At 44.5% G+C, this 27,456-nt stretch overlaps 2 protein-coding genes across 2 annotated transcripts; both read left to right on the forward strand.

Moving 5' to 3' along the window:
- The first annotated feature begins 1,673 nt into the window (after nt 1-1,673).
- Nucleotides 1,674-18,134, forward strand: fads6 (fatty acid desaturase 6). The gene is made up of 6 exons (XM_083634496.1): nt 1,674-1,979; nt 8,455-8,621; nt 12,981-13,161; nt 13,394-13,581; nt 15,268-15,447; nt 17,360-18,134. Exons 1-6 carry the CDS (start codon nt 1,727-1,729, stop codon nt 17,507-17,509), a joined length of 1,119 nt encoding a protein of 372 aa, XP_083490622.1. The 5' UTR covers nt 1,674-1,726; the 3' UTR covers nt 17,510-18,134.
- A 1,831-nt stretch (nt 18,135-19,965) lies between these two features.
- trim16 (tripartite motif containing 16) lies at nt 19,966-26,671 on the forward strand. The gene is made up of 6 exons (XM_083635333.1): nt 19,966-20,852; nt 23,148-23,243; nt 24,516-24,749; nt 24,858-25,029; nt 25,481-25,576; nt 25,712-26,671. The coding sequence occupies exons 1-6, from the start codon at nt 20,106-20,108 to the stop codon at nt 26,335-26,337; spliced, it is 1,971 nt and encodes a 656-aa protein (XP_083491459.1). The 5' UTR covers nt 19,966-20,105; the 3' UTR covers nt 26,338-26,671.
- Nucleotides 26,672-27,456: the final 785 nt, after the last annotated feature.

Below are 27,456 nucleotides of genomic sequence, written 5' to 3' on the forward strand. Positions count from 1 at the left end.
CTTTGGATACTGTATTTATTCATGTATTAATGAATCATTTATGTATTAATGAATGAAGCTTATCTTCCTGACGTATTGTCAATTATTTATTATGCTTCCATTGTACAGTTTTCTTACTTTAATATTTGCTCAAAGCTAAACATGAGTTATTTTTATCCATGGCACATGCAAAATATGAAGACTTGATGAATGAAAGTAGCTGTTTCTCTACAGACATTGTTTTAATAGTAAAAGCAAGGGGCTGGTAGTGTGACGTTATGTGAGTGTGTGCTAGATAACACCGTTATCTCGGGTTGCTCTGGGTGTATAAGGTTTCCTGTGCTCTTGAAAGTATGACTGTGCATGACTGTACATTTTTATGATGTTGAAATCCATTTTTGTAACACCCAAGTAAATCATCTGCAGATGTACCCACAGACACAAGGATCTTTTATTAAAAAGAAAGGAACATTTTGAAAGATATATTTTCCTTGTGTATTCTAGCATCACCAGCTCATGTGCCATCTATTGCCACTGTATGTGCACCCCATCCCGCTCTGGCCTGTCTGATGCTGAAGACTGATGCTGGTATGAACAGAACAGACAGGCGTGCAGCTGGGGAGGGATGTACTGTAAGGGGAGCTGTCAGGCAGCCTGGTGTTGTTCTTACGTTCCTCGCTCTCTCTCGTATCTGGTCTCCTTTGGAGCCAAAAATGGATTCCCTGTGTCTTTTTAAAGAGCGCACTACTGCAGTCAGCATGGCTTCAAGCCCAGAAACAGCTGGCCCGCCTCCAATAAAAACCAGAAGAAGAAACACTTGCACACACAATTAATCACATATGTGTGTGTGCACCCAACACACCTTGCACACCACCACCACCACAACTATCTAGGCACATTCTTGCCTAGATAGACACACACACACCATCACTCTGACCCCTCCCCTAGCAGCAAGAAGCCAGCAGAGTGCCGAGCAGCCAGTCTTAAGCCCTCTCCCCGCCTCCTCCTCTTCCTCAGCCCTCCTCTCTCCCTCTCCTTTCCCAGGACGTATGCCAAGGTTACAGGGATGGGAGGGGAGGAGAGCTGAGACAAAGCGGCCGAGGGGAGGGGAGAGGAGGGGAGGAGGGGAGGGGAACTAATACACAATGTATGAGGAGCGGTGCCAGGGAGAGGGAGGGAGCAATACAATCCACTCTGGCTGAGCAGCTGCGGTTTTGGTGCCGGTTGTGTTTGAGTATTTTGCAGGCACCCTCTGGTAGCCGTCACGAGACACAGGGCAGCCTTAAATCTCCTGGGTCCTGTCTTACACAGTGCTGTGGGATCAAGAATCCCTGTGCTGGTTACTCGACCAGGGACTGCATCAGGAGCAACCTGACGAGAGAGAGAGAGAGAGAGAGAGAGAGAGAGAGCACTCCTTAAAGAAGATAAGGCGAGAGAAGAGGAGGGACCTCTAGGCTTGTGGAGGAGCAACAAGGGGGCTGGACTAATCTGACAGGCAAGTTCTTGCCAATTAGGACTTTCACAATGCTAACATTGACCTGTGGACTTTGTGTTCAGCGTGCAGCGTTCAGGCAGCTCTAGCCGGTACGAGGAGCCACTCTCCGCATGGTTGTCGCTAGTTGACTTGAGTTTGTAGTCGGCTGTCAACACTGCGAGAGCGGACATGCAGAACGTACCGGAGGAATGGAGGGAAAGTCGAGATGGGAAAAGAGGCGAGAGGGATGTCAAAGAAGCCTGGGATGGGGAGATGTTATTCCAGAGGAGAGGAGTCTCCGGGGAGTCGAAGCAAGACATGAGCGAGAGGAGCAACGGAGAGATGAAAGGCGAGCCCAGGGAGAATGGAGAGATGGGCAGCAAGGAGGTGGAGGTGACGGACAAGGAGTCACTGATGATGGAGCTGACCAGGCTGGTGCAGAAGACGGTGAAGGAGAGCAGCTGGTGGGAGAGGAGAGGTGTGGACTGCAGCATCCTGGCCGGAGCCTTTCTCTGCCTGCCACCCGGTAAGACTGTGCACACTTTAGGGACTTCACACAGTTGTGGTGGTGATGATGATGATGGTGGTGGTGGTGGTAGGGCGCTCTTTTGAAAACTGCTTCAGTGTCAAGGTCAGGTGTTCAGGTCAAAGCGCTGAACTCCATGAATAAGGAGGTGACCGCTGGGAACAGCTGGCTATTACGAGAGGGTGGTCCAGAGTCTAACATGGACTACTTTTAAGTTCTGCTTTTATATGGCTTATGGATTAAACTTATTTTATGATCTTGCCAAGGTACAAAGCCTTTGACCTATAGTCTCCTCTGTTCTCTTTGTTCTGTTTTGTTTGTTTGTCATTATGTGTCACTTTATTGTAAAGCATCCTTAGGCGCTATATAAATCCAAGTAATTTTTTTTATTATTATGATTATTATTATGATAAAAGACAGTAATGCCATGTATGGAACTTTGGAACATGACATGGCAAGTGTTACATTGAATACAAAATGTATATTGCAGCAAAACCCATGAAAGGGTGATATTCTCAGTTATGAATGGCACTGTATATATAGCATCCGTCATGTGATAACAAATGTCACCCCACTCGATAATCTCAGTCCAATACTGTTATTACTGGTGCACACAACCTTGGTTTTCAATGCTCCGCCTCTATCTGTTATTACTGGTGCACACAACCATGGTTTCCAATGCTCCGCCTCTATCTGGGTCACTGGTCAAGGACTGACCTCAATTAAGGCTAGTGCCTACTGTGACTCATGTCACACTTTGGATGTGCATCTTACTTGCTGAGTTGTTCAACGCATAACTTTACTGAACTTCACACGTTTGGATTATTCATTTATGGAAATATATTTAGAAGAATAGGACTGACAGATCTACAGTATTTTACATTATTGTGGCACTGGCACTATACAGTATGTGTTCAATCAAACACGAAGGGTAGAAAAGAATATGAAAGTGAAGTCACACACGGTCAATACTATACTATACTATATTATGAGCACTGCCAATGAATGTGTGCTTTTTATGTAAGTCTAGTGTGTAGTTATCTTTATTATGAGTATTGCTTATACCTGAGATTAGATAGGCTTTGGTACCTTCTCACAGTGTCACGTTCACTCCTTCACCTACTCCTACAGCACATATACCTGCTGCAGCTCAGTGCTGTGTCTCCCTGCCTCACCCTCCTTGTCTTCATATAGGCACCTCCACTCCATCTGATCCCTGAAAGCAGAGTCAAGTTATGCTATTGAGCCTGCGGTGTATGAGTCGAACGTTAAAGTCAAATGGCAGCAGCGAGAGGGACTCTGCTTTTCAGACGTTTTTTTTTTTTTTATTACATTTTTTTTTTTTTAATTTTTAAATTTTTATAGAACACAAACAAGACAAAACAGACAAACAGGCTCAGACACAGGGGAAAGAAAGAAAAAACAAAACAAAACAATATAATCAACATTACAAAGTGGTGCCGCCAGCCACCTAAAGTGCTTATGTTCTTGTAAACGATATACTTGGGATCTCACTCAAGGTGTCTATGAGAAGCCAGCCGGGCGAGTCACCCGTCACCCCTAGCCTCGTTGAGGTAGACTAAAAACGGGCCCCAGATAGTTATAAATTTTCTAAGTGCATTGGTTCTCAGGAACCTAAGTCTCTCCATGTGTATAACAGAGGTCATGTCCGTCAACCACAATTGGAACGAGGGTGGAGAGGCTTTTCAGACGTTGTTGACGGATACTTGCTGCATGCAGCCTGTAGTTTATGGTGGACTCGTTGTCCAGTTACAGAGGATAATATGGCGGGGGAAGGGGGCATGTCCCCGCTGTCCCCAGTGGAAATTATGTCACAAATCCTGACGTTACTATATTGCTGCTGCTGCTATATTGCTGCTGCTGCCGTGCTCCGTCTATTTTCCTGCTTTTTTGTCCTTTGCCAATCACATGCCTGTGGCATGTCTGGAAAGAACATGGCAGAAGACTAATAGCCTATAATTAAAATAACTTAACCCCGAAACTGGTAAACATCACCCATCTGCTGCATATTGCTGTGTTGCTTTTGGCAACAAATTGCCCTGTGGGATCATAATAAAGTTGAACTGCACTGGTTTTAACCCGCTATAGTGCCAGATGACGGGTGGTGTTTGCCAGCATAGGACAATAAAATTAGTGTTTAGGAGGCATGAACCTGGTTTGAACCAGCCTGTTATTGATTTGTGGTGTACTGTGAATCTATGTAAATGGTAAATGGACTGCATTTATACAGCGCTTTTATCCAAAGCGCTTTACAATGTGCCTACATTCACCCATTCACACACCGAAGGCGGCAAGCTGCCACGCGGGGTGCTGGCACAGCCATCGGGAGCAATTCGGGGTTCAGTATCTTGCCCAAGGACACTTCGACATGCGGACTGGAGGAGCCGGGGATTGAGCCACCGACTTTCTGGTTAGTGGACGACCCGCTCTACCGCCTGAGCCACAGGCCACGCACAAGGCGCCCACACAATCTATGTCTGTGTCTACATAATGTCTACGCCCGTATCCTGTTTGTAGACACCACCATCCCCGACCTATGACCTAGGCCTACTCCTGGTCCTGGATCAACTCTGGGATAAAATAGCTCATATCAAAATACCTGGGGACCAACAGGCCCCCTCAAGCAAGACATCACCACAAACCAAGTAAGCCCAACAACATGGATGGGACCACGCCAGCTTAAAACCAATGTGGACCAGGGGCGTGAAGTGGGCCAATGGGGGGGGGGGGGGCTACTTCCCTCATCTTCAAACTTGGCATTCATTTAAATGTGAACTACACACCCGTAACGTTTCATGACTGCATCTTGCACGGTTGTGATGCTATCATCACGTAAAATCTGTCCACAGACAGACAGACAGACAGTCAGACAAACACATGGCAAAGTACTCCAAAACACTTCTGTAGGTAGCTCCTGCAACAATAGATTAGACATTTATGACGTACATTTTGCCTTTGATGGCACACAGACTCACATTGTGGGCTGGTAAAAACTGTTGGACTCAAACAAATCTTTGTGGTGATAAGCCATACGCACTTCCATCATAGCTTCCACTTCCCTAGCTGATGAAGCATGCTAAAGTTGAGAGCAGTGCTCCTAACGTCCATCTGTGTTGTCATCATCTGCCCTCCCACTTGGAGCCAAGCACCTCCCACTTGGAGGTACTCTGAGTCTGGGCTGCAGCCATAGCCTACCCGACTCACTCAAGGAGGCATCTGTTATTGTGTATCACTGGCCTTGTGGCTTATCGCCTCGAAATAGGCTGCTTTGAAATAGGAGGTGCGGTATACAGTATTAGCAGCATATTTCACTGTGTTAAGGATTGGCTATACTCCAGAGTGGACAGTACACAGACAGCTGTGGACACACCGCTGACGGCCCTTCAACTCTGCTCTCAAACAGCCAGAGTAGCTTAGCTATTTCTGTCACACATTATTATGATAAAGCCTAATCTGTCAGCAGAGTATATCATATTATGATATCTGGAGACTAGAGACTCAAACTCGACTGAACCAGAAAACTCAGTTCAACCTGCAGTGTTGTTTGTGTGTGATAGCAATAGTGTGACACACACACGTACGCACGTGCGCACACGCACGCACGCACGCACGCGCGCACACACACACACACACACACACACACACACACACACACACACACACACACGCATGAGGAGGAGAGATAAAGTGTCCCTCTCTCACCAGATCTACCACCTGTCAGGGATGAAACTCACACCCTAGGAGATAGGATACTGTTTACACTGTGAAAAAGGTCGTCAGTGGATACACACACATGCACACACACACACACACACACACACACACACACACACACACACACACACACACAGCAGCCAGTATAGCTATATTAGCGAGGAGGACATTCAGTGACATAATGCATTCCCTAGGCTAGCACACTAACTCTAACCCTAGCCTAACCCTTACCCTATGCAGTGAATGGCGGATGGCCATTGCCTAACCCGGACAGCCCTAGAAAAAAGCCCTTCTGTTCTTTGAAACGGTTGCTCTGGATGGACATCCACAAACAACCAACCTGAAACCCAATTCTAACCTAACCCTTAAAGCCATGTCTAAAGGCCTATGTCCACCGGCTGCTGCCTGAACAGACTCACACACACCCATGTAATTTGTCAGACATATGTGGATCCGACAGAAATATTCTTTATGTACCGCATGATTGATTGATTGATTATGGATAAAAAGACTGCAGTAATCCAAGGGATGCACATGCAAAAGTGCGTCACTTAAAGACATTTATTTCCACCATGGTCCCTGGTATTAAAAAAACAGGACATACAATTACACGTTACATAAAATGAACAACCAAACAGTCAAGAATATAGAAAAATATATTAACATCTATTAACATGGGCGTGAGTCTGTTCCGGCAGTTTGACCCAGAGCCTGGGTTTGAACCTTCAAACAGCCCTTTGAAGGTGTTTGAGAAAGAGAGGCTAAAATGCATTTTACTTTCTTAAAATGTCCTCACTTCCCTGGTATAAAACTCAAATTGGTCCTCACTAGATAGATACACAAGCACACACACACACACACACACACACACACACACACACACACACACACACACACACACACACACACACACACACACACACACACACACACACACACACACACACACACACACACACACACACAGGGAAAGGTCGGTAGAGGAGAACATACTGTACAGTAACTGTAATAATAGCGCATGAAGGAAGGAAGAGGGAAGTGGATGTTCCAGGTATTGTGTTCCAGATAAAACACACACACACAAAAACAAATAAATAATAACAATAATAATGTCTCACTAGTGCAGTGCAGGTTTGCCCTGCTGCTCTTCAGTTTCAGAAAATGCTTCAAAAGTCATAAAAGTCTTCCTCATTTGTGTCGATTATCTTGCTGAACACAAACTTCGCTGTTTCATAAACTTTTGTTAACCACAGACCTTATTTCCAGAGGCATGTATATAGAAGAGTCGCGACATCTCCATTCACACCAATGGGACCAGTTTTTTACTCTCAAGAGTTCCAGGAAGTAAGATCCTGGATTATAGCAGCACTGTCGGGTTGCAGCAAAATGGACAGTTTGTGTTGTACTTTGAAAGTTTTTTTTTTTTAATCAAATTGTACATTATCAGCTTTATTTTAGCATTCAAAAGTAGCACGAGACCCCATCCTGGCTGTTCATTGGATGAGTCACGCATTTTGGTCCTCCACTCTCTCTCTAAATTGCTCTGATTCTGGAGGGAATCTCTCACGCGAGTGTTTCAACTGAAGACTTTTCTCATTGGCTCCAAGCCCCGCGTGGCCACGCACTTAGGCTACTCCGGCAGCCTCTATAAAAGGCCGCTGTACCCAACATTTTTATTTTTACAGTTAGGCTATACAGAGAGAGAGAGCGAGGGAGGAATGAGCAAGAGAGAGAGAGAGACAGGTACGACGCCGTCACGTTAGCGAGGCGCCAGAAGCGAGCTGCCCGCTCTGCAGTTCGTCTCCCGCGGCTTCCCTGTGCTCCGCCAATGCTGCTTACAGCTTTCCCGCCAATCCGGGAACCTACGAGTATCAGTCTGACAACGACTAATAACACTCATGGGACAGACAGCCAATATTTCTGGGTTTCTGGTGTAGAGCGGATGTCCGCACCAAGACCTCCGCTTCCATCGTTGCTACAGTCCGAAGACGTCTTATATGCAGTTCATATCCGTTTATAAGAGATTTGCCGAAATCTTGCCTGGACCTAAAACACCTACAACAAGTATTGATCGATCGACTCCAACTCCATCATGACTGTCAACAATGACCCCGGCGCACGGAAGTGGAAGTCTTGGTGTGGATGTTCGCTCTAGACCGGAAACCCCGAAATAATGGACGTCTGTCCCAGAGTGTTATTAGCCATCAGACTAATAAGACTGTGGGTTCCCAGAATGCTTTCTCGCTCTCAGCCCCCCGCTGCTGCAGAGCGCATGTCGCCCCGCCCCCCCAGCTGCTGCACAGAGCGCTGTGGTGGGTCTGTTTGTTTTGCGATGCACCATGGCGTCCTGGCGGTGCGGTGCTTATGCATTAATAATGAACGTGTTGCATGTCCAAATTGCACCAAATTCGACACTGCACTCCCTCGGGTTCCTATAGCAACACACTCGCTAAGTGTGAAGTCGATCGGACGAACAGTTCTCAAGATATACATGTACGATAAACACACAGACACTGAGACATCCAGATCCTGGAATTAGCAGAGACATGATACCAAGACTGTCTCTCTATATCTTGTGTCTCTCTCTCTCTCACGGCCAAAAGTGATAGTCGGTGCTTGTTTTGTCTTGTTTAGTCTCTTGTTGACTCTTTTGCTAATATCAATGGCTAATATGCACTCTTGCTTCTGTCTCTCTCTCTTCTCTACCCTCCTCCTCTGACCCCTCTGTCCTGACCCACAGCCTTCCTGCTGCTGGGTTCCAGTCAGATACTGTGCTTCTCGGTGGGGATGCTGCTGATGGGCGTGGCCCATGCCGTCATCACCTTCAAGGGAACGCACCTGGCCAGCCACGGGACGCTGAGCGAGTCCCAGGCCTGGGGAGAGTTCTGGGCGGTCTTCTTCATCGAGGTGAGATGTTCCGGGGAAAAAAAAACTTAGTTATGTGATAACTTATTACAGTTATTACATAACATAATAGAAATAACCCTGAAAATGCAATAAACCCAATTATCAATCTGTCATCAAGTCTATATCATTGCATTACTAGATGATTAAAAACATCCCATTAACTAGAGACCATCTTGCGATTAGACCAACTGTGACGCCCCACAACAAATGAATGTGAGCCAGGGACATAAAGGGGAGGGGTTGGGGTCAATGTGTGCGGCCATTTTTAACCCTAACCCTAACCCTAACTATAAAGTTTTGTGACGGCATCTTGTACGGTTTTGGCGTTCACAAGATCGTGGGGGATGGGGCGGGCCTTGCTCATGTAGCCTGTGTTGTGTTGACAGTTCTGGCAGCAACCCATGTTAAGGGCTCGCCCACGGGTGGAGCGGGATTCGATCCACCGACCTCCCGCTTCCAAAGCACACGTGCGACACCACTACACCAAGAGAGCTAGCCCCCTTGGTGGAGCTGGTTAACAGACCTTTGGGAGTGAGTTTAATCAACCTACTCGCTACCACTCGGGACTCATGAGGACCCACATTCAGTCGGTTATACTTGTATCGCGGCCAATTTCAAACTCAACGTTCATTTTGATGTCAACAACACACCTGTAAAGTTTTGTGGCTGCATCTTGCACCGTTTTGACACTATCACATTCATAAAATCTGTCCAGTCAGACAGATAACGGCTCAAAAAGGCTTCTGTGGTAGTTCCATGGCACACGCATGCGTGCGCGCACACACAGACACACAGACACACACACACACACTGCCATTGTTTTCCCTATAATTCTTCTTTTAGAGCCAGTTATTAAGTATTAAGTTAATCCTAAAAAACAATAATAATTGAATCAGAGGCAATTATGAAACACGATAACACGTATGCTAGATAGATTTATATCGTGTTACATTTTTTGTGTTCCTTTGAGGGAACAGCCTCTTTGACATGTTTCTCAAGGTGAAAACCAAGTTGTGGCCAAATATTTCATTTTCTCAGAATCTGTGATTTTCAAGCCTACATGTATATATCAGCCCTAGAAACAGCAGTAGGCTATTTAAAATGCCATTATGGGTCATTCATGTTTATCACAGGAAATAATGTTGTTAAACCCGTTATCTAGAACTCTAGATGTGGATGTTCATTGAACTTCATGACCGTAGCCACGGCCGCTCTTTGCCCTTGGCCTGTTTACGCTTGCTTATCAAGGCAAACATAGATAGAACATATTAGACTACGGTGGTGAAGCAGGTCTCTCTGTGTCTATTTACCTGCCTTTGCTAATCAGTGGCAGTATTGACATCTGGGATATAACCTGGATGTAGGAAAGGATATGTTATGCTTATGTTACTTTGTTTCTCTCTGCATTAGGTATACGCCTAAGTTGGTACTATATTGACTGATAGAGAAAATTTACATCACATTAGCCTTTATTTGGACAATCACTAGTTATTAATATATTCATATACATTTCCATTTTAGTTACATATAGTTATGACTAATGTGATGTAAATTTTCTCTATCATTGACTGACTTACTGATATGGTGTTCTTTTTTCAATTTTGGGAGTCCTCTAAGAGGACTGTGGTTAGGATTGAAATCATGTCCTACAAGAAGTTATTTATGTTTGTGTGTGTGTGTTTGTATGTTGGCCGCCCGCATTGTGTGTGTATGTATGAGTGTGTTGTGTGTATGTGACAATGCAATCCCAGCTGACCTTATGTGCCACGTGAAATATGGGCTGTAGTAATGATGTAAGACATGAGGGGATCTGTATTGACTTGGGTGCTGCGGTAACCTGCAAGCAGTATGACCCCGGCGACCTGAAGCATTTTTGTAATAGCATTTCCTTTTCCTTTTTTTCATTTAAATATCAGAAGTTTATCTAGGCATTATGATGAGCTGTGTACCCTACTTGCAGGCTGTGCTTTTGATTTTATAGGCTGTAGTGAGACCTGGCTCTCTGACACATCTCCCATTGACATCCTGAGCCTTGACGGCTACAATTTATTCACAAAAAACAGACTAACCAAAACCGGCGGCGGTGTGTGTCTATACGTGTCCTCTAAACACCATGTGATACTATGTGATGACCTTGTCTTAAATAATGCTCATTCAGATTCTCTCTTTGTGGAGTTAAGCCCTCCCAACGCAGACCTCGACACATTTAAATCCAAACTAGAAGAAACACTGTTTCTTATAAATGCTAAAAATAAGAACTGTGTGCTGCTTGGAGATTTTAATGTTGATTTATCTAAAGATGACTTAGCAAAAAATGTTTTCTTAAATTCTTTACATTCTTTCTCTTTCTTTCCCACTATCAACAACACCTATACCAGAGTCACTGACTCCACAAAGACCATCATAGACAATGTCATCACAAACATCAATAACTCCAAATTAGCATCTGGTGTGGTAGCCTACTTTCTGACATCTCTGACCACTTTCCGGTAATACTGTCCATTGGTTCTGCTGGTGGGCCTCCACCCCCAAACCTCAATTCAAAATCAAAAGTAATAAATGAGGAGACCCTCCAGCGCCTCAATGACAGTTTGAAAGCAGAAGCATGGAATAACATTTACACCTGCAACAACACCGACACTGCATTCAATAACTTGACCACGACAATCACCAATGCAATGCGAACCACTATTCCGGAAAAAACGATCATGCGCCGCTCGGCAACAACTAATCCTCCTCTCACTAAGGGCATCCTAAAATCTATTAAGCATAAGAATAATCTCTATAAATATTATATTAAAAATCCTAGTAGCATAAATAAAAATACATACACATTATATAGAAATAAGCTTACTCATATTATAAGGAAAACTAAAAAAGACTATTACACAGAACTTATTCTAGGCTCGCAAGGTGATTCTAAAAAGTCGTGGCAGGTATTGAATGATGTCCTGAACAGGGGACAGAAGCACACTGTGCTCCCTGACCCTGACAGTACACAAATACATTCACACACCACCCGCAATGCCGGTCTATCAGATAGCTTCAATGATTATTTTGTTTCCATTGGAGAGAACCTAGCCAAAAACATAAACAAACCAATAGGTGCATTTTGGGTCCACTTATTTTTATTTGATATATTAACGATTTTGTCAACTCCTCTGAAGTTTTCCATAAAATAATATTTGCCGATGATACCAATCTATTCATTTCCCACAAAAACCCAACTGAGCTAGACCAAATCCTAAATGAAGAGCTATCAAAAGTTGCCACCTGGTTCATCTGTAACAAACTTTCTCTTAACATTAGCAAAACAAACTATATTTTATTCCGCTCAAAGAAAATCATAACAAAGTTGAACTTGTCCGGCCCCAAATCAATGGTCGGGCCATTGAAAAAGTCAGTTGCACTAAATTCCTGGGGGTCATTATAGACGAGCTTTTAAATTTCAAGAGCCACATAGATGCTTTATGTAAAAAACTGAGCAAATATGTTGGTTTATTCTTTAAATTACGACATTTTCTTCCTCTTTCTGCCCTTCTGACTTTATATAAAACACTCTTTGAGCCTCACTTGAGTTATTGCAATGTCGTATGGTGCAACACTTACCCCACACATTTAAAACAGCTTCAGACACTTCAGAAAAAAATAATCAGAGCACTATCGTGGGCTGATTTCAATTCACCAACTGCTCCTTTATTTTATCATTATAATCTCCTACGCCTTACTGAATACAATTACTTGCAGAACGCTTGTCTGATATACCAGGTTACATACAATTTAAACCCCCGCCTACGTGAGCTCGTTCCAATCTGTGTGCCTCTGCACGCACACGACACCAGGAGGAAACATCTTATCAATGGTAAAACCAGGAAACTGAATTGCACTAATTTTAGTGTTGCGTGTAGCGGCCCGCAGAAAAAGAGCTTGATGAAACGATAAAAATGTCACACTCTGTCTCCTCTTTTAATTTTTTTAAAAAAAAACAACTATTAGCCACATATCTGAATTGAAACTGACTGGGAATTGTCTTGTCTGTCTTATGTCTTGTATTATATGTTGTGGGGGTATTAGGCCAGTACCCTGTCCTATTTTGCTTTGTTTGTTTTGTCTGTTCTGTATTGTATCATAATTGTTTATTTAATGTCATAATTTATGTTTCTTGTGGGTCCCCACCAAAAGCTCAGAAAGCTTCCTCGGGGGTTCCCATTTGCACACTCTGGTTTTCCTTCATTTTTCAAGTTGTATATTTTTTCAAGTGTGTGTGAATAAAAGAAATCTGAATGTGAAACTCTCCTAGATGCTTTTCATCTGGATGTTTTTGTCAGTTGTATCATTTGTGTCTGTTCCCCCTCACAGATATGTGGCTCGTTCACAGCGCGAGCAGGCGTGCAGGCGCACATCAAGATGCACCATGCTCACACTAATGTGATTGGCCTGGGTGACTCCAGCACATGGAAGGCCCCCTTCCTGCCCCGCTCGGTCTACCTGTTCATAGCACCCCTAGCCGTCCCCATCATCACCCCTCTTGTTGCACTGGGTAAGCGGAGCTAACAGGCCAAAATCGCAAGCCTGGAAGAGTTAAATATCCTATTTTGATTCATAATGTTGACTCGAATACTTCAACATTAAATGTGATTATCCGCAGAAAGCCGAGAAATATTTACGAAACCTTTTGATGCTCTTTGATTTCTCACGTTACTCCATCTCTATCGGTTAGGTGCGAATTTATTCTCCTAGCTGTGAGGGCTTCTGGTTCTCTGGTTTTGCAGGTCAGCTCAAACAGCACTCTTCGGCCCAGGCCATGAGGACCATATTGATGGTAACACTGGGCGTGTATTCTCAGTACTGGCTGCTGATCAACGTCTCCGGGTTCCAGTCTCCTCTGAGCACCTTGCTCTGCATGCTCGTGTGCAGGGCGATGTTCTCTCTGCCGTATATCCATGTGAACATCTTTCAGGTGAGCACCCTCGCAGACCTACAGTAAACTACACAGATACACCCCCCCCCCACAGAAACACACAGACCTACAGTAAACTACACAGATACACCCCCCCCCCCCCCCCCCCCACAGAAACACACAGACCTACAGTAAACTACACAGATACCAGATACACAGATACACAAGGATCAAGCCAATCGCCAGAATAAAACGCCAGCATTGTATGTTTGTGTAATCATGGATACCTACAATCTCAATGTAAATTTGAAACAAAACGTCTACGTCTGCCTTTCACGTTTTTCTAAAACGAAAAAAAACGAAATTTATCCTGGTTGCTGCTCCACCCTCTGCCGATCTGGGGAGAGCCGAAACTGGCTCCATGCTTCCTCCGAGACATGGGCAGTTAGCCAGCCGCTTCTTTTCACCTGACAGGGGAAGCTTCACCGGTAGGACATAGCACGTGGGAGGATCACGCTATTCCAACGAGTTCCCCTCCCTCGACCAGAGTAGGCACCACATCAGCGACCAGGATATTGCATGTTTTTGGTGTGGGGTTCCTTTATGAAGGAAACCCCCAGGGGGCACGGGGAGAACATGCAAACTCCACACAGAAAGGCCCTTTTGACGACCCCACCCGGGCGGTGGGCACTCGAGGACATGCGGACGGGCACGCATTCCTTCAGCGCTCACAGCGTCCCAGGTGGGAATCGTACCCAGGACCTTCTAGCTGTGAGGCGACAGCGCTTACTACTGCACCACCGTACCCCCTGGTCTAATTGTTCTTTATGTTACAAGTGTTGCTGGACTTGAAATGTTGTGATTTTGTCTTTTTGTTATTTCCTTTATCTCTGAATATTGATATGACTGCTACACATACTTACACTAAGACAAATTCCTCGTATGTAATCTTGCATATTGTGGCAAATTTGAAACAAAACAGCCGTTTCGCCTTTAGGCAAGTAAAACAGCTTGGTGTTTGATAAATGTGACTTATGGTACTGTAGAAATGTAGATTTGGGAAACCCTGGGGATCGAACACGGCCCTCCACCCACCCAGGCCGCAACACCCTTACTGGCCACTGCACTATTTCAATAGCAGACTCTATTCTGACATAATGTTGATATACACAAACGTGTTTGTAGATTCCATGATTGGAATTTGGAAACCCTCATTAGTGTTTTGCTTGCACCTGTGTTTATTCTGCCTTTTCAACACAAAATGGCCCCTGTGAAAAGGGTCTATTGTTTAAGACTTGTTCAAAAGTGCGGGGCTTGTCAATTCATGCAGAATGTATTGGGACAAATGATGAGAGCGCCACTTGTTGCGCGGTCTTTTGAGAAAAAGCCTTTTCAATGAGGCATTGTATTCGCAAAGATCTCACCAGGAATTCCAGGCAGTGAACTAAATGGACCAAAAGGAACAATTCATGCATGCTTTTCCCAGACGGAGCCTTAGTCCTGGACTTCATTGTGCATTGTTCTGATCAAAGTGTTTCAAGATGGATTAGAAAACATGGATTTTGGATCTGCAGTAAAGGGGGCTTGTGGCGGGGGATGTTTGTTCTCCTGGGTGGGGTTTTTCTTGGATTTGTCTGTTAAGAAAACCCCCATCCTTCCCTGTTTCTTGTTGCTATTGTTGGCCATTGTCTTTTCTTTTTTCCCCCTGAACTTCCCTGAACCCTGTCAAACTGTCTTGAATCACAGCACATTGGCCTCCCCATGTTCTCCCCCACCCGCCGGCCCAAGAGGATCTACCAGATGACCCACGGAGTCCTGAACCTGCCGCGCAATCCTCTGCTAGACTTGACGTTTGGACACTCGCTCATCAACTGCCACGTGGAGCACCATCTCTTCCCCTTCCTGTCTGACAACATGTGCTTAAAGGTAGGAAACACACTCACAAGCTGTGTGACCACCCTCCTCCCACTCTCCTGGCCCCCCCGGCTGGCAGGAGCCTGCCTGGTGGTTGGGGGTCGTTAGGCTGATTGAGTGCGCCTGGACCCGGCGTGTCAGGCTTTAGAAGCCTGCAGCAGACTATTCAGTATCGCACGACTCCCTCCGAGGCCTCACCTGTGCGCACCTTTTCGTTCTGTTGGTTTGTAGTATCTTTAATCCTTAGTTTTAGGTAATACATTTTTGTTTGAACCTTTACTTTGGCGTATGACTCCCTCTGTTATTCTTTTAAGTTTCACTTTGGCACACGACTGCCTCTGTTACAAGCCGACTCAGGGAAGGAAAAGGGGCCGTAGTTAGGCATAGGAAGGTTGTGATTCAAGGGGTGGGTGGGGGGAGTGGCTAGGGGGATGTGTGTGGTGGGAAGGGGCGCGGGGTTAGGTAAAAGGGTTCATACGATAGATCGGCAATATGGTCCCGCCCGCTTTTAGGGGGGAAACACAAGGCGATCCCCATTGACTTCAATGTAAAATAGCAGTACCAAAAGAAATCATAGAAAAATAACACAATTAATCTTGTTTATTAATGACACAAAGACACCATGACATGACAATATATTACAACTAGTGTGGCCATAGAATGCAAGATACACCGGAAATATTACTTTGACCCATCTAAAATCATGTGACTTGTCACATGTTACAGCAGTCTAGCCCGAGCCAAGTAGCCTACGACGACGCTGGCCACTACAACAGCATTTAATGTCGAAAACAGGCGGACACAGGAACTAGGTCAGAGACGGGTCATGAGTCACATGATTTTAGATGGGTCAAAGTCATATTTCTGATGTATCTTGCGCATTGTGTGGCCGGCCGAGTTGTAATATATTGTCATGGCATGGTGTCTTTGTGTGATTAATAGGGATGTCACAATATATCGCGATATCAAAACGTGACAATATGTATCGTTGAGATTAAATCTCATATCGCGAGAAAAAGAAACTGAACATGGTGGCACTGATCTGCATCTAATAATAATAATAATAATAATGAATTGGATTTATATAGCGCCTTTCCAAGGCTCAAAGCGCTTACACAGAATCATTATTCGTTCACACCATTCGTACCGGTGGTTCAGAAGCGTGGCAGCCACACATTGGCGCTCAACGGCCCCTCCGAACCACCATCATTCATGTCTACATTCATACCAATCATACCAATCATACCATTCATGTCTACATTCATACCAATCATACCAATCATACGAGGCAAGGAGGGTTAAGTGTCTTGCCCAAGGACACAACGACAGCATCTGATTGCATGCCCGCTCTCCTTTTCATTGCTTTGTTTGAACAGACGAGGGACGTTACAGACACGGAGGATGAAAATGGTGAAATTACTCAAAATTAGTGTGGAGGATGCCCCCTAAACTTACAAATCGATCGCAAAAAAATATTGTTAAAATATCGTATCGTATCGTTGTCGTGAACCCAATATCGTGTATCGTATCGTGAACTGAGTGTATCGTGACACCCCTAGTGATTAATAAACGACATTGATTCTGTTATTTGTCTATAATTGCTTTTGGTACTGCTATTTTACATTGAAGTCAACGGCGAGAGGTTTGTGTTTTCCCCCTAAAAGGGGAAGAGACCATGTGCCGCCTACAAAATGACGTATTGCCGATCTATCGTATAGCTTGGGATAGGAAGGTTGTAGAGTGTCAGGATTCGAAGGGTGGGGAGGGGGAGTGGCTTGCTGGATGTGGGTGGTGGGAGCGGGCATGGTGCCATAAGGCTTGAATGGCCACTGCGCCGTGGGCTTAAAGAAAGGTATTTGCTCTTGCTAATGGACACGTCTATGAAATTTACTTTGATTTTCACTTTCCTTCCACAATTCACCAGGTGAAACCTATTGTGTCCAAGTACCTGAAGGAAAAGGAGCTTCCATACCAGGAGGACAGCTACCTCTCCCGCCTGCGCCATTTCTTCCTCAAATACCAGGAGCTGATGGTGTTCGCCCCACCCATCACAGAGCTGGTGGGGGTACAGTGATGGAGGGGAACTGGTGAAAAAGTGGTGAAAGAGGAGAAAAACAATTTTAACTCATGCTGCTATCCACACAAAGACTGTTACTCCATGAAAAGCACAAGCTTCAGTAGGCAATGGACCCATTTCACAGCAACCCTTTTGAGGTGTTAAAAGCAGGACGTAAAGCAGCTGTACACTAATACCATTAATTATGCTTCCCTTCTGTTTTGGCGTTCCAGTGCCAGGTGCCCTCATTAATGCTAAGGATTACACCCGTGTTATTTCTGCTTTACCACCTCAAAAGGTTGCTGTGAAATGAGCCTATCAACTGCATATCTGCTGGCATATTACAAGCACAATCAATGTTAGCACAACCTATAGCATAATAATAGAAGTTTTGAAACAATAATGCATTGACATGGCAAGATGTGATTAAAGATTTAGTTGGCACTAACAGTAATATTAAACTTGAAGGAGTTAAATTAACACAACACCCTCATAATTGAATATTATATGAGCGGAGTGAAATTACTCACAAGGACAAATGTCTTAAAAAGTAATTTAATTAGTAGCCCAAAGGCAAGAGCTCGACTTTAAGCTGTGACTGTATTAATGTCTGTGGGAGATGAATCACAGCCCTAGAATTATAGACCTGTTAGTGACAGACAGAGGGCGCTGTTGTTTTGGTTGGTGTCAATGCAAGTGTGTATTTTGCTGTGTTCTCAACTCAAAAGCACATGCTTTGTTGCACTGTAATAATTATAGGACACTGAGGTGTCGAAATGTGGTTTTACACATAATAATAAACATTTTTCCAACTGAGAAATTGTAATCAAAACTGTTTTACTGCCACATTGTCTTATATATTCCAGTATCCAAAATTCTACTCCACTTGTTTCTCAGTGACATGCCTGCTTAAATAAATTACAGTATACTAGTCTAGTGCAGTGGTTCTCAAAGTGGGGTCCAGGGACCCCCAAGGGTCCTTGAGGGGGTTCCAGGGGGGCCCAACAAAAAAAGGGGAGAGGCCTAATTTATTTTCACTATATCCATAACTAACACAATGGCAGAATGTATGACTATTTTGGTTATGGGTTTCATACACTTTCTGTAAAAGCAAAAATCTTATCAGATGGGGGTCCATGGTCTAATTTGTGTCTGTGTGTGGTGATGTGATGTCACTTGAGCAATTTTGATGTCATCAGTGATGATATTATCAGTGATGTCACTTGACAATTGTGATGTCATCGTCATCAATGATGGCAATTGTGATGTCATCAGTGATGTCACTCAAGCAATTGTGATGTCATCAGTGAAAACCTTCCTGGCTGAGGCTATATAAGTGGTGGGAGTGTGGTGGTAGGAAGAACAGTAGTAACCAGAGCTCTTGAGGGGGGATGGGAGAGGGTGAGAAGAGGATTGGGTTTTACAGAATGTAGGGAAACGGTGCATGTGACATTGAATCTTTCAGGAAGTGTAAAGAGCGCCCCTGCAGGTGACTCCCACGGCTGCATTCACTATATAGAATTGCTGAGCACTCAATAATGATGTGATCAGTGAGTGATCTCATCAGTGAGTGATGTCATCAGTGATGATGTCACCAGATGATATCATTGCTCAAGTGACATCACATCATTAGGTAATTAGGGCAAAAATTGACACTTCATTGTTATATCACCTATGTAGCCCCGCCCACTTGACCCAGTTGTGTTACGACTTCCTGTTCAAAACGCCATCTGTTTCAAACCTAGTCTGACTCTGGCTCTTAGGGGGTCTGCACACACCTTAAAGCCCCTCAGCAGTGTTGGCCACAGTCTAACGTATCAGTGTAAACACAATAGGAAGTAATTGGCTGACCCCTGCGTTGGAACATAAGGTGAATAAGATAAGATCAAATAAAACATTCCACAATTGAATTGAGGCCTGGTCACTGGGTGGCAGTATTGTATCTGCGGTGCTGGAATGGCATTGATGTTTGCATATGCAGAGGACCTTCCATTTGCACTTTGGAACAACAGGAACGCTGAATAAGTTCACAAAGGAGAGAGACAGCAAGCAGGTGGATACATAGTGAAAAGCCTTGGCTTCCTCTTATCAAGATAGTTCACTCTACTGATAGAGCAGATAGCACAAAGCAACAATGGAGTGAAATGACTTCATCAGTGGAGTAAAAACCCTGTAAATAACCTACTGTAGTAGTCTGAGTTACACTGATGATGAAACGTTCCAGTTAAGTGCAAACATATACATACAGCATGTGGGGGAATGCAATACACTCTGTTTCTGGTTTGCGATATGAGCTCCGCCCTGTGGTTTCTTTTCTCCTACAGGGAAGGGAAGGGGAGGGCAGTGGTTGTAATGAGGGGGTGGCTGCCTACCTACCGGCCTGTCTGCTTGCATGTATGTGTTGAGGGGGTGGTTCTCTTGTTGACTGAAACTGTGCGAGATGACTGACGTTCACATCATTTAGGTGTGGCTTGTCAGGCTCTTCAGAGTGAGCCAGGAACTCCAGGTTGACCGGCTACAAAAGTAGCTGAGCCGGTTAGAAGAGAAAGAGGAAGAGACTGGAAAAGGAGCTTGGCTGACACAGAGAGAGAGAGAAAGAGAGAGAGAGAGAGACATGGCAGACACAGCCACCAAAGAGGCAGCCCTGAAGTCAGAGCAGCCGCTGTGTGCTGGGTGCTCAGGTACCTTCAGCGGAGACAAGCTCGCACCCTGCGGCCATCGCGTTTGTGCCTCCTGCCTGGGGGACAAGGCTAAAGGATGTCCCGAGTGTCTGCAGAGCCCTGACAAGCCTGAACCTGCAGATGGCCTCAAACAGAACGGAACAGTGGATGACTCGAATGTGATCAAGAGCAAAGAGGAGCCCAGCCAGGACTCCAAGACAGCGGAGGAGACCAAGATACAGGAGGACCTGGAAGAATCGGAGGATCCCAAGAAACCCGATGAGGACAAGCGAGAGGACGCGTCGCACAGCGGCGAAGAGAAAGATGAGGTGACCGATGGACCAGCGAAAGAGGATGTGAAGAAGGAGGAGGAAGAGGTCAAAGAGGAACCGTTGGGTCCCGACGACGTGGTGTGCGACTCGTGCATCGAGAACCCCCGCAGGGCCCTCAAGTCCTGTCTGACCTGCCTGGTGTCCTACTGCCAGGCCCACCTGCGGCCGCACCTGGAGAACCCCAAGTTCCAGAACCACCGGCTGGTGGAGCCGCTGCGGGACATCGAGCGGCGGACGTGCGAGAGCCACAAGTGGCCCCTGGACCTTTTCTGCAGCGCCGACGCCTGCTGCGTCTGTCAGGACTGTGTGGCCGAGGAGCACAAGGGCCACAACACACTGCCTGTGGTGGAGGCTCGCAGGCAAATAGAGGCAGGTTTTCTCACTCAATCTCTCTCATATTCTGTCTTCATTTGTTTCCTGTCATTGACACTCATCAGAACTGAACGTTCAAATCTAAAAGTTCTAAATCGGTTCTAACTCTCAAATACCTAAAGCACACCTTCAGTCTACCATTAGGTGTATTCCAGCACAAGGCGACACCATTCTCAAATTACATCTTATCTTTTGTGTGGTTTTGTTATCTGAAATGTCCTACATACTGTAGTGCAGGACTAAAGCAACGTGTACTGTAGCTAGCTGTCCATGAAATACGCCTTTAGTCATAAAAGGAAATTACATTTAAAACTTTCACATATTGATAACGAGAGATATTTATAGTAATGTCTGTCTGACTGGCTTAGAATTTAGGGGTCAGTTAAGTTAGAGCAAGCAGGGATTATGCATTATCGGATTTAGTGCCACAATGTGGATCTGTTAAATTGAATTAGAAGTCCAATTACTGTCTTTGATTTCCAACACAAAGATAATCAAATGGGGGGCTTGGTCTAGGCGAATGCCAAAGTTAGTCTGATTTTCTCGGTAGTGCATTCTGGAAACTCTATACTCAGATCTATTTTGTCTCAGCTAAATTGTCATTTGTCTCTTTTTGACAGTTCATGACCCTCGGGTTCAAACATTCCATTCTAGATTCCAGCAGAGATCCTTGATTTAAGCTGACACCTGTTGTTTGCAAACTGCTGTCGCAACACCTGAGACACCTTAATCACATCCGTAAACCAAAGGCTGTTGGAAGCCCTTAATGCCAATATAAACATACAGGTGGAAATACATGCGTGACAAGAACACTGCTGTTATATCTTAAATCTAAGAATAACTTTACATAATTATACTGTATGTTGAATTAAAAATAAATAAAAAATCCCATAGAAAATCCTGAGATAGGATTAAGGAGTAAGATAATTGAACCTAAATTTTAAAATTCAAATTTACATTACATTTTAGAATGATTTAGTTAGTTGTTCTTTTAATCCAACACATTCAATTCAGAGCTTGATCTGCTGATACAGTGGTACAGAATGTATCAATGTCCCATCTTATTTCTCTATTTACAGTGTCCACTACACTGTAGTGTAGTGGACACTGTAAATAGAGACATCATCTGTAGTGACTACAGATTTGGATATGGTGGCTTAAGCCCAAAAGCATTATGTGAACATAAGCCGTGGTATAGTGACATTCCTCTGCCTTACACTCACTCACTCCCTCTGGACACAAAAGTGAGTAGCTGTAAAGTGAAAGGTTGCACTGAGCGCTCCTGCTGCTTTAGCATCATTTGTATGTGGTACAGTATGTAGCCTACAAATAGTTCACAACTCTAACTGGTGGAACGACTTTGGTTTACCTGCAAAAAAAAGTATGTGTTCTTCCAGAAAAACATGTCGAAACCAGATTAGATATCTTTTGAGGGAAATAGAGCAACCAAGCTTCAGAGTGATGATATGGAGACAGTTTATTATTGAGTACAGTTTAAAATTACCTCATGCTATTATTATGCTATATTATGCTTAGCTATGCACAGTCAGCTAAATTATTTGAGGCCATTTACACCTGCTATTGACATGCGTTTTCTGTGATCATATTGCAGTCAGACAGTGCTTGACCACTTGCAAGTACAGGTGTAACACCCCCAAAACACATTGAAGACGGATTGCGATCTGATCGGCCAAACCACCTCCGGAGGTGGTCAGGGACGCATTGTGACCACATTGAACACAAGTGTAAATGCAATGTGTCCTCTCAATCTGCATGCAGCCACTGTATGCGGATTGAGAGGACACACGTTTTGGGTGATCAGATTGCAATCAGATTGCAATCTGATCATCCAAAATGCATGCTAACGCCAGGTGTAAATGAAATCAGGCTAATGTACTCAAGCACTATCCGATTACAATTGGATCACAGAAAACGCATGTGAGTGCCAGGTGTAAATGGCCTCTTTGTTGTTGTTCAAGTTCACTTCTTATAGCTTCAAATGCTGTTTAAAGCGAATGCAATGTAGCGGTGCCTCAGGCTGTGCATTGTATGAGAAAGAATTTCACAGGAGCACCATTCTCTGAGTCGCCTGGACCTGCCTAAGGAATTCAGACTTGAATCAAAAAGACAAGCTAACAGGCCGATACTCTGAAGTCAAGGAAGCAGGGAAATGGCATAAATGTTTAGGCCTACATCTCTGAAATGAAAGAACTCTGAAGTGAGCCGTTAGGGTTAGAGATATTTTCCAGCATGACGACATGCTTGTGGTTTCTGTTCCCCTTATATTTATAGAGGGAATTAAAGGGGAAGCAGACTGAGATGGTGAAAACGGTGACGGCAGCAGAAAACGCCATCAACAAACTTCAAGTCAACACGGTCTCCATTGAGGTACAATCAGGGTGCAATACAATGAAATAGAGAGCCAAAGTGGAACGTCACTTCCTGCGTCAGCACTGTACCAGAGATTTTCATCCGCCAATTATTTTTCCAAAGACATTTCGTATAATGCTTAGAAAAAGAGTTTTACTGGTTCAAATCAAACGGTACAGATATATTTAGAAACAGGAGAGATCGCATAACATTTCACTCAGACCAAAACGTTTAAAAAAAAATGTGGGTTTGAAGAAAATATTTTTTTTATGTTTTGTTTTTTAAGTTTTGGTCCGAGTGAAATGTTCTATTGTCTCTCCCGATTATAGCATTAGCTGAACCGTTTGGTTTGAACCAGTAAAACTCTGTTTATAAGCATTTTACGAAATGTCTATGGGAAAATAAATGGCAGATGAAAATCTCTGGTACAGTGCTGAAGCAGGAAGTGACGTTCACACTTTGCCTTCTCTATAAAACACCTTATGAAATGAGCTCACTATGTAGCAACGTCACAAGAATGTAAAAACAATTTGTGTGTGGGCAGCAAATACTAGGTGACACACAATCTATTTTTTGGCTAGGACAACCCCTAGTCTACGTATAAGCCCCGAGGTATCGGAACCACCCTAACCTGACAGTTTGGTGTGGTTGAGGGAAACCCGTGTTTTTGTTTTTCATGTGCCTCAGGGTGGCGCTGGCTCCTGGTGAGGCAACAAAGCATACAGTACCGCAGGGATGATGTATTTTTGTAGGCTTACCCAGAAGTCCCTACACTTTCTGGTTCCTGTGTATAAAAGTCAATGGGATTTTTGTATATGGGGATTTTGGGTAAATGCTTGAAATGAGGTCTGTGGTTAACAAAAGTTTATGAAACAGCAAACGTGTTCAGCAATATAATCCTCACAAATGAGGAGCACGTGTATGACTTTTGAAGCGTTTTCCGAAAATCGTGTAAAGAGAGACGCATTTGCGCTTCGAAAATCATAAAAGTGGTCCTCATTTGTGAAGATTATCTTGCTGAAGACACAAGGTCACTGTTTCATAAACTTTTACCACCAACTGAAATCCCCATACAAAATCCCATTGACTTTTACACATAGGAAGTGCTAACATCCAGGCCTTCCGGACTCATTCCTGCAGTAGTCTATCCCTCATTGTACATACAGCTAGCTACATAACAAAACCATCATCAGCTGATTTCACATCACTTGAACTTTGCCTTCCTTCCTCAGAATACTATGAATACAATCAAAAACGATGTGATCTAAAAGAAAGAGCTGTGTTCCACAGCACTCGGTGACGGAGGTACGGGAGGTGATCGAGAGCCAGTTTGCCGAGCTGCAGGCGGTGCTGGAGCGAGCCAAGAGGGAGGTGACTGAGATCCTGGAGGCAGAGGAGAAGCAGGCTCTGAGGCAGGCCGAGGGCATCCGGGTGCACCTGGAGCAGAGGTGCACGGAGCTGAAGAAGACCCAGGCGCAGGTGGAGAAGCTCTCCAAAAACAAAAACGACGTGGACTTCTTACAGGTAAATGGCATCACTGATCCTCAACCGGAATGAAGTTCAAGACGTTGGTCACAGGGGCATCTATGACACCCATATTCTTACGTATGAATGGTGTTGTTTGCTTTCTAGGAGTACTCACAATGGAAGAAAGAGAGTCATGATATTTCCCTGCCTGGGGTCTACATCGGCCTGATGGATCGTCTCAACTCCTTCAGCCGTGTGATAGTTGCCTCCACCCAGGAGCTGTGTGAGAAGCTTGTGTCTTCATACATAGAGAAACTTAAAGAGACGTGCAAGAATGGTAGGTTGATGTCAAACAAAAAGGGGAAAAAGATACTGGGGGGGGACGAACAACGCCCGACCTTGAAATGCTGATGTACAGATACAGATAATCCTTTGACTCTCTGGGCATGTTCACACCTGTCCGAGTTGAGGAATCTTCAGAATGTGTGTCATAGTTTTGGAGCCTAGGTAGCAAGTGGTGGTTCACCTGAGAGGTAAGGACGTGTCTACATACTGTATGGCTCGTTGCCGTGTGAGTAAATGCCATCTGTCACCTCACCTATCTGTGTGCTTTATGACTCACCTCATTTGTTTGCTGCGAGAACAACGAAAGGAATCGCCGGCAGGATCTGAAGGATCACAAACACTTGATTGCCAATGATACACTTTGTGCCAACTGAAGAAAAATATTGTAAAACGCTCAAAGAAATCTCACTTGTGATGAAATCTATTTTGTTCTTTCTCCTCAGACAAGATGGGAATAAAGACCACGGTCCATGCGATTGTTGCAGCAAAACAGAACATGACTATACCAAATCCAGAGACACGTGAAGACTTCCTCAAGTGTAAGTATTTCATGGGCTATCCTACTGACATAGTACTACAGTTGGAAGGTAGACTGACTTGGTTCAAAAGAAAGAGGGACTTTTTAATCTCAGTATAATGCTATATTTAAGCATACTGGCCATGTTCTTCCCCAGATGCCAGCAATGTGAGTTTTGACGCAGACACGGCCCATAAGTTCCTCCGTCTGACAGAGGAGAACAGAAAGGTGACCAACACGACACCCTGGCAGCATCCTTATCCTGATGTGCCCGAGCGCTTTGAGAACTGGCGCCAGCTACTGGCAACGGAGAGCTTCTACATGGGGCGACAGTACTTCGAGGCAGACATAAGCGGGGAGGGCACGCACGTCGGCCTGACCTACAAGAGCATCGACCGCAAGGGCAGCGAGAGCAACAGCTGCATCACGGGAAACGACTTCTCCTGGTGCCTCCAGTGGGACGGGCGCACCTTCTCCGCGTGGCACAGCGACGTGGAGACCCCGCTAAATGTGGAGAAGTTCACGCGTATCGGGGTCTACGTGGACTACACCCGAGGCCTTCTGTCCTTCTACGGTGTGGACGACAGCATGACCCTCATCCACGAGTACAATGCAGAGTTCTTGGAGCCTCTGTACCCGGCTTTCTGGTTGTCCAAGAAGGAGAATGTGGTTGCCCTGGTGGCACCGGGGGAGCCACTGCCGCTCAAAAGCCCCTCCCCTCCCACCTCACCTGCAAACAGAGTCATTGGCTCCAAAACAGTAACAACTGGATCAATTAAGTGATCATTCAACAATGTACTATAAATAGAAGAGGATATATATTTTCATGATGAGCCAACATTACAGACTTCTTTCGATTTTCCAGGAAAATGTTTAAAATTCTAATGCTGAAACTTGCCCTAGTTGTGTTTTATAAACCTATTTGCCTCGGTCCATTTGATTATTTTTATTGCAATAACTTTTTGTTTGTTTGTTTACAAAACAAATAATACAAAAGTGCCTTTCTTATTCTAACATGAAAGAATTCAGGCATTGCTTTTGTGACTACTGTTACTTTTTATTACAATGTGACTTCATGTCTAAGCTATCCACTGTATGCAAATAAAAATGATTGTCTTGATTTGCATAAAACCTGTTTGTTTCTGTTCACAAGGCCAGCTCCAATATAAGATAACAGACAAAAGAAGGAGTGGCTAGTTTAAACAACAGCAAAGCAATTTAGACAATGAATTTAAGGGCGATAATAGACACAGAAATATACATTAGAATGTCATTGCAGATTATGTGTTGAATTAATTAATTCAACAATCAAATGATGAATATGATCAGAGAGTGACAGCTATTGATTCTGACATCAGATATGTCTGTCTCACATTCCTCTCATAGCCAGCTTGATTACCCTGATCTCACTCACACACCCTGTGTCTCTCTCTTTCTCTCTCACCCACATTCCTCTCATAGCCAGTCCAGCTTGATTACTCTGATCTCCACACACACACACACACACACACACACACACACACACACACACACACACACACACACACACACACACACACACACACACACACACACACACACACACACAGAGAGAGAGAGAGAGAGAGAGAGAGAGAGAGAGAGAGACAGCTCGGTGGTGAGATAGCTGTGTGTGTGTGTGTGTGTGTGTGTGTGTGTGTGTGTGTGTGTGTGTGTGTGTGTGTGTGTGTGTGTGTGTGTGTGTGTGTGTGTGTGTGTGTGTGTGTGTGTGTGTGTCGTATCCAATTAGGTTTATTCCAGGATGAACCATGAACCACATGAACCATTATGAACATGCAGGCTTTTCTCATTCACTCTGCAGTCAGTTATTGAATGGGCTCTTGTGCAGAATCCACGCTATGAAATGTCAACAACAGATACTCA

Source organism: Poromitra crassiceps (genome assembly GCF_964638095.1).
Source record: "Poromitra crassiceps genome assembly, chromosome: 4".
NCBI classification, from domain to species: Eukaryota; Metazoa; Chordata; class Actinopteri; order Beryciformes; family Melamphaidae; genus Poromitra; species Poromitra crassiceps.

Coding starts and splice junctions, on each gene's coding strand:
- fads6 (XM_083634496.1), top strand. CDS start 1,727: ATGTTATTCCAGAGGAGAGGAGTCTCCGGGGAGTCGAAGCAAGACATG. Junction 13,582..15,267: donor TCCATGTGAACATCTTTCAG/GTGAGCACCCTC, acceptor CTTGAATCACAG/CACATTGGCCTCCCCATGTT. Junction 15,448..17,359: donor CTGACAACATGTGCTTAAAG/GTAGGAAACACA, acceptor ACAATTCACCAG/GTGAAACCTATTGTGTCCAA.
- trim16 (XM_083635333.1), top strand. CDS start 20,106: ATGGCAGACACAGCCACCAAAGAGGCAGCCCTGAAGTCAGAGCAGCCG. Junction 20,853..23,147: donor AGGCTCGCAGGCAAATAGAG/GCAGGTTTTCTC, acceptor TTATATTTATAG/AGGGAATTAAAGGGGAAGCA. Junction 24,750..24,857: donor ACGACGTGGACTTCTTACAG/GTAAATGGCATC, acceptor TTTGCTTTCTAG/GAGTACTCACAATGGAAGAA.